Source organism: Gracilinanus agilis, unplaced genomic scaffold (assembly GCF_016433145.1).
Source record: "Gracilinanus agilis isolate LMUSP501 unplaced genomic scaffold, AgileGrace unplaced_scaffold55608, whole genome shotgun sequence".
In the NCBI taxonomy this organism is placed as follows: Eukaryota; Metazoa; Chordata; class Mammalia; order Didelphimorphia; family Didelphidae; genus Gracilinanus; species Gracilinanus agilis.
In genome coordinates this window covers 1-6,914 of record NW_025390919.1, presented here as the reverse complement: position 1 = coordinate 6,914, position 6,914 = coordinate 1, and the positions used below count along the sequence as shown (strand labels likewise).

At 63.2% G+C, this 6,914-nt stretch overlaps 1 protein-coding gene and 1 long non-coding RNA gene across 2 annotated transcripts; one reads left to right on the top strand and one right to left on the bottom strand.

Moving 5' to 3' along the window:
- The first annotated feature begins 1 nt into the window (after nucleotide 1).
- On the top strand, nucleotides 2-1,061 carry LOC123256041. Its single transcript, XR_006506813.1, has 5 exons — nucleotides 2-72; nucleotides 146-235; nucleotides 331-488; nucleotides 595-690; nucleotides 793-1,061. It is a non-coding gene; the product is annotated as an uncharacterized LOC123256041 (long non-coding RNA).
- Nucleotides 1,062-2,282: 1,221 nt separating this feature from the next.
- ERFL (ETS repressor factor like) lies at nucleotides 2,283-5,659 on the bottom strand. The gene is made up of 5 exons (XM_044684736.1): nucleotides 5,596-5,659; nucleotides 3,902-4,136; nucleotides 3,281-3,464; nucleotides 2,821-2,950; nucleotides 2,283-2,734 (listed from the first exon to the last, which is right to left on the bottom strand). The coding sequence occupies exons 1-5, from the start codon at nucleotides 5,657-5,659 to the stop codon at nucleotides 2,283-2,285; spliced, it is 1,065 nt and encodes a 354-aa protein (XP_044540671.1).
- Between the last annotated feature and the right edge of the window lie 1,255 nt (nucleotides 5,660-6,914).

Here is a 6,914-nt window from a genome sequence, read left to right as displayed (position 1 = left end):
GCAGTGCCCGGGAGCCCTTAAACAGCATCTCTGAAAATGGAGGCAGCAGCAGAGACGCCCCGCAGCATGAAGGTGAGGGAGGGCCCGGTGGGGGTTGGGGTGGGGGCCGGAGAGGCAGCCGCCTGAGCTGGCTCCCTGCCCGCAGTCGGCCGTTCGGAGCGCATCATCAGCGACCTCCTGCCCTTCTCGTGCCCCGGCCCAGAGGGCCAGCTGGCCGCCTCTGCCCTTCACGAAGGTAAGCCGGAGCCCCGCCTCCTTTCCCCATGGGGGGGGCGGCGGACTCTTTGGCCCCGCCCCACGGCGCTGACCCCGCCCCCTTCTGCCCCTCAGTTCAGTCCCTCAAGCGAATTCTGCTCCCACCCGAGGAGAACGAGAGTGGGCCCCGCCCTGAGGGTGATGGGGTGCTGGGGGCTTCCCCGGGCCCTGCCGTGACGCAGGAGCTCCGCGACCGGCTCCAGAACCTGGAGGAGAACGTCAAGAAGCTGGAGGTGAGCGCAGAGGCCCGGCGGGGGTGGGGGGGCGGGTAGGGGGACTCGGGGAGCGGGAGCTGGTCGGGGAACGGCCCCCCCCCTCTGAGCCGCCCCTCCCCTTCAGGAAGTAGAGGAAGAGTTGTGCCGGCTCCGCTCTGTCATCTCCCAGCTCCAGGGGGCCAGCCCCACGCAGCCGGGCTGCTCCTGAGGGCCCCGGAAGGTAAGGCCCCTGGGCGGGGGCGGGGGCGGGGCCCCAGGGGAGCGGGGCGGAGGGAGGCCTGTACCGGCTGGCCCCGCCCTCAGCACCCCCTTCTGCCCGCAGGCCCTCTCCTAGGGAGGACGAGGGATGGGCAGATGTCCGGGGCTCCCCCAGCCAGGTCAGCCGAGGCCTCCATCTTCGGAGGGAAGGACGGCTGCAGAGGAGAGGCAGGGCCCCCGACGCTCGTCGCCCCCCCTCGGGAGACTCCTCCCCCCATCTGGACTTGTCCCTGGGGGCTGCCTGCCCGGAGCCCGCCCTCCTCCAGTGCCTTAGCTGTCGCGCAGCGTTTTCTATACCGAGGTTTATTTTTAATATATATGTGTTTGTCTGTACGTGTGATGTGATGCAGCTGCCGCTTCCTGCCCTTTGGGGCCTCCGTTTTCTCATCTGGGGAATGGGGATAACTCCACCGGCACTACTTAAGGGAGCCCCGGGGCTTTCAGCCGAGTCTCCCCTCCCCTCTCTGGATCAATACTGTGTGTATGGGGGGTTGGGGGAGGGGGGTCACCGGGCCAGAAGTGCCCGGGGTCGGATCTGAACCCAGGACTCCCCAGCTCCTGACCTGGCTCTGTCCTTTGAGCCCTCGCTGCCTGCTGGGGCTGAGATTCCTGCCAAGCCCCTTCCTTCGACCCTGAAGAAAGAGCTCCGGAACCCTCCCGGAGCTGTCCGGGGTCCTGTCCGCGACCCCCGCCCCGCAATACAGGACTCGGTTCTCCGGGTGTTTTTTCTCCTTTTTTATTTTTGTAATAAACTTCCGGGGCGGGGGGGCGGGCGGATTTATTGCTCTGAGCCCCCTGGCCCGGGGTGGGGTGGGCACGAAGGAGCTCCTCCTTCAGACACAAGCACATGACCACTAGGCTGGGGCGGGGCTCACAAACACGTGGGTGGGGCCGGGGTGACACCATATTGCACTTTGGAAGGGGGCGGGCACAGCTGGGGACTCCTGGGGCTGGGGCAGGGGGAGGCTTGTGCACGAGAACCGGAAGAGGTCGTCTCGGACCCGGCCCCGCCGGGCACCTGGGGAGCAGGCCCTCGGCCCTCGTGACGACGAAGCCCGCATCCGCTGCCTCCGGGGGAAGGACGGGCACCGGGGGGTCGGGAGGAGGGTACCGAGCGTCCCGCTGGTCTAGGGGAGGCTGCCCTGGGTCCTCTCCTCCCGGGGGGCCGGCCGTGTAGGAAGGGCTTCTCAGAGCCAGCTCGGATCCCGGCGCTGTGAGTCTGGTCGTTGCAGAGGAGACGAGGCCCGGAAGGGGAAGGGACGGCCCCACGTCCGTGCCGCGCCCCCTACCCGCCCCGGCTGGGCAGTGAGCGCGAGACCAGCCTGGAGAGGAGAGACAGGCCCTACTGGCCTAGCAGGGAGGAAAGCCCGGCCCCTCGGCCTGGGGAGGAAGGGCGAGATATGGGGGGCGGCTCCCTGGGGCCAGCCGTACCTTCCTTGGTCCTGGGGCGGAGCGGGGTGGTGAGCTTGGAGGGAGAGGTGGGGGAAGAGACCCTGGGCCCCCGGGAGAGGGAGGAGGGAGGGAGGGTTCCCGGCGCCCTAGTCTCCTGTCCCCTCAGCTCCCAGGCCCGCCTCGGCCCCCCTGGCCCTCGGGGGGCCCCGGAGCGCCGTCGTCACCCTCACTGTCCGAGCTGCAGCCGCTGACGTCGGTCACCTCCAGCTCCGAGTCGCTTTCCTCCTTGGGCCCCAGAGAGGGAACCTCGGGGACCCCTGTCCCTGGCAGGGCTAGACGGGCACCCGGGGCCAGGCTTGTCCTCTGGGACCCGGGGCCGTCTCCCGCGGGGCCTGCCAGGAGCGGGGCTGTGGCAGCGCCTCCTCCCCCAGGCCCCGCGGGCAGCTGGCCCAAGGATCCTGCTAGGGGGTTGGGGTAGAAATGCGGGGGGTACAGAGAGGCGGGCAGCTTGGGGAAGGGGCTCGCCAAGTAGGGGTTAAAGTTCCAGGGGTACTCGGGGAAGGTGCGGCCGTAGGGGCTCAGGAGGGCCGGGGGTTTCGAGTAGCCAGCAGTACCTGGAGGGATCAGAATGGAGAGCCGAGGTCAAGGGGGCCCCCACCCCTCGAAGATGCCCCTCTCCCTCCCCTCCCCAGAGCCTCACCAGAGCCCAGGAAGGGAAATGGCCCATCCAGCCGGAGCTTGTCCGTGTCCGGAGCAGAGAGGTGTTGGGCAAACAGCGGGGTCCTGCTTCCCGGGTCCAAGCGAGGGGTGGAGAACAGGCTCTGTAGCGTCTAGGGAGCAGGAGAAGGGAGGTCCAAGCTTTCCCCTTCATGCCTCAAGGACCCAGGCGTCCTGATTGTCCACCCTGCCACCCCCAAGGCCTGACCCCGCCCAGCTTTTCAGGGACCCAGGAGTCCAGAATCCCCCCCAGGGCAGTTTTCCCGATCCCAGGGGTCCTGCTGAGCCCCTTCTTCCCCTCCTTGGGGACACTCCCAGCCCTGCCTTAGAAGCCCAGTTTTCCTTGGTAGCTCAGCAGTCTTCCTGGGGACCCAGGTGTCCTGCCCCCAGCCCAGCCTGTGCCCTTTGTGGGGAGGCTGGGACATCCGTCGAGGCTGGCTCACCTCGGGAGTGAGGGGAGGCCCGTCGGGCCCAGCAGCCCCTCCAAAGGGCCCCGGGGCCAGCAGCAGAGGGGCCGTGGCCATGTCCAGCAGTGGGTAGTTGACCAGCACGACTTTGCTGAAGTTGAACTTGTAGGTGAACCTCTTGCCTTTGGTCTTGTGAAGGATGCGCTTGTTGTAGTAATAGCTGCGGCAGGGAGGAAGGGAGGGGTGAGAGCAGCCCGTGCCTTCCAGGAGGACACCACTCAGGCCAATGGCCTCGTTTTACAGATGAGGAAACCGAGGCCGAGGGAGCTCATGGGTCACCCAGCTGGCGTTTGGACTCAGGTTTAGCACTATGGCACAGAGTGAGGGGGAAGGAGAATATTCTGGACTGGGGCTAGACTTTGGAGTAAGAGTCGCCCTCCTCCCCCAGGGAGGAGTCCTGAAGCCCCCATTTCCCAGGGACCCAGGCATCTGCACCTCCCCATCCTCCCAGCTGTCTAGAACCTGGGCACCCTCGTCCCCCAGCTCCTTAGCGCCTTAGGGCCCCAGCCAGTGGGGATCCACTCCCTGTACCCTGGGCGTTCCCCCTCCCTTTGGGGCTCAGGCATCTCAGCCTCTGGAGCCCCCATCCTGGCTCACCGCAGGGCCCGGCTCAGCTTGTCATAGTTCATGTGGGGCTTGCACTTGCGGATCCCCCACAGGCGGGCCACCTCGTCGGGGTCCTTGATGACGAACTCGCCGTAGTCCCCCTGCCACGCGATGACACCCTGGTACTCTTCCTTTTGGAGCAGCTCCAGGATGAAGTGCCACAGCTGGATCTGCCGGGAGCCCGGGGACGACTCGGGCTTGTAGGCCCAGTCGGGGAAGGCGAAGCCTGGGAGGGGGGGGAGGGGGGGAGGAGAAAGGAAGAGGAGGGCAGAAGTCAGGGCAGAGGGAGTGGCTGGGTGGCTCAGTGGATGGAGAGCCCGGAGGTCCTGGGTTCAAATCTGACCTCAAGACACTTCCTAGCTGTGTGACCTGGGCAAGTCCCTTCACCCCCATTGCTCTGCCTCAGAACCAAAACACAGTATTGATTCTAAGTCGGAAGGTAAGGGTTAAAGAAAAAAAAAAAAGTCAGGGCAGTGGCATCCCGACTCTCCAGCCTCTTCTCACTTGGGCTCCCCAATGGATCTCCCAACCTGCTCCCACTCGGGGACCCAGGGGTCCTGATCCTCCATCCTCTTTCTACTTGGGATCCCCCAGCCTCCTCTCCTCTGAAGTCCCACACGCTGTCTCAGTGTCTCAGTACTTGCTCCCACTTCCCACCCGGGGCCCAAAGCCAAGGACCCCTTTGATCCCAGCAGCCACCACCAGAGGCTTTGCATCCCCACAGCATGAGGTCTCAGGCTCTTGGGAGTGCCCCCTCCCAGGATCTCCCAGATCTCTTTCCCCCAGCCCTGGCTGCCCAAGTCCACTGATGCCCCCAGCTCCAGACAGACAGACACACAGACACACAGCCAGGGGTGCAGGCGCCCCGTCACCCTCACAGCTGTGGGTTGCTCCCTCCCCCCATGCAGTGTGGCCCAGGGGTGCTCTTCGAAGGAGATGCCTCCATAACCCTCCCCAGGCTCTATGACAAAGTCCCTGCCCACCCCCTCACATTTAAGGGGAGCCAAGGACCCAGAGCCCCACCCGGGGTAGGATGTGGGTGGGTCATTTCCGTAGACCCAAGTGTCCCAGGGCACGTGTGAGCAGCCCCCCGGCCAGTGCTGACATCTGTCTATACACACAGCTTCTGCTGGCTTCTTCCCCTCAGAATGATTTAGGGAGCGAAAGGGGATCTCGGGAAAAGGGCAAAGGAAACCCTTCTTAATGGCGGGCTTTGGCCCCCTCCCACCCCACCTGGTCATCTCTCCCAGAGACAGAGATGGAGGAATTGAGAGAGACAGAGACAGGAACTGAGAAAGAGAGAGAGAAGAATTGCGAGCGAGACAGAGGAAATAGGGGAGAGACAAAACCAGAGGAAATCAGAGACAGGGCAATTGGGAGAGACACAGAGATGGAGGAATTGGGAAAGAGAGAGATAGAAGAATTGGGAGAGAGCCAGAGGAAATAGGGGAGAGCCAGAGGAATTGGGAGAGAGACAAACCCTGAGGAAATCAGAGCCAGAGGAATTGGGAGCCAGAGACAGAAGCCACGATGCTGTAGAGAACGAGTGGATGACAGAGAGGAGACAGTCGGAAACAGCGACAGAGATAGCAGAGACATCTCTAGCGAGAGCCAGAGATGTGGCAAAGTAGGAGAGAGAAAAGGGAAGGCGGGCAGCGGCGCTTGGGGAGGGCCGGGAGAGTTACCCGGAGTCCAGAGTGCCGGCACCGGCGGAGTGAAGAGCAGGTCCGAGACGCAGTTACAGTCCATGTTGGGAGCGCTGCAGAGAGGCCCGGCAGCCAGAGACGCGGAGGGAGACAGAAAAGGAGAGACAGAGACAGAGAGAGAAGGGGGTGAGGCGAGGTGGCCCATGGGCCCGAGGTCCTTTCCCCACCCTCTCTGGCCACTGTGCCGGGACTCCTCCAATCTTCCCCGGCTTCCTCTCTCGTTCCTGCCCGGGGCTCCTACATCCCCAGCCCTCTCCCTCCCGCCTCTCAAGGCCCCAGACTGGCTCTCCGTGTCTCGCCCTGCCGGCTCTCCCCCAGCTTCCCTCCTTGCCCATCGCTGAAACCACAGCTCCCCTCACATCCTCCGTCTGCTCTGGGCTCAGGAAGCCCCGTCTGGCTCTGGCTCTCTCCTTGCTTCTGGCTCTGGAAGTATCTCTATGACTGTCTCTGGATGTAACTGTCTCTGTCTTTCTCTGGCTCTGAGTCTCGCTCCTCTGGGGCTGTCATGACTGTTTCTTTCACTGTCTTCTAAGTCTCTGTGTTGATTTCTACCTTCATCCTCCTCCCCCACCCCCCACCCCCAGCTAGTGCAAACACAGACACATCACACGCACACGTACACACCAGATTCTCACAGACCTCCCCCCCACCTAGAGATACACCTCAGCCAGCCTCAGCCACTCGATACCTTACAAAAGTACCCCACATGCTCTTTCTATCTTCCGTGCTCCCTACGGCTCCCCTTCACTCGTCTTCCCATCTCCTCGTCTCCCTGGTGCTCCCCACTTAGCCCAGATCTCTTCCCATCACCCCCCCATTTCCCCATCTCTCCAGATTTCCCTCTGCTACCCCCACCTCTGCCATCTTCCCCCATCTCTCCCACCTCATCAGTCTTCCCTTTCTATCCAGATCTCATGTCTCTGCAGCTATCCAGCACCCAGGTTTACCCATCTTCCCTCTTCCCCCCCTTCCTCTCCATTTCTGTCCCCCACCTTCCTCCATTTCATCTTCCCTAGCTCCCTCCATGCCATTTATCAGTACCTCCATCTTCCCCATCTCCCTTCATCTACCCATCTCCATTTTTTTTGCATCTGTTCCCAATCTCCCTTCTCCCTCCATCTTATCTCCTCTTATTCCTTCCTCTCCTGTCTCTCCTCTAGCTCTCTCCATCTCTCCATCTCTCCCTCATCTCTCCAGCTTTCCCTCCTCTTTCCCCATCTCTCATTCCTCTCCATCTCTCCCAGTCTCTCCTCTAGCCCTTCCCATCTCTCCAGCTCTCCCTCCTCTTTCCCCATCTC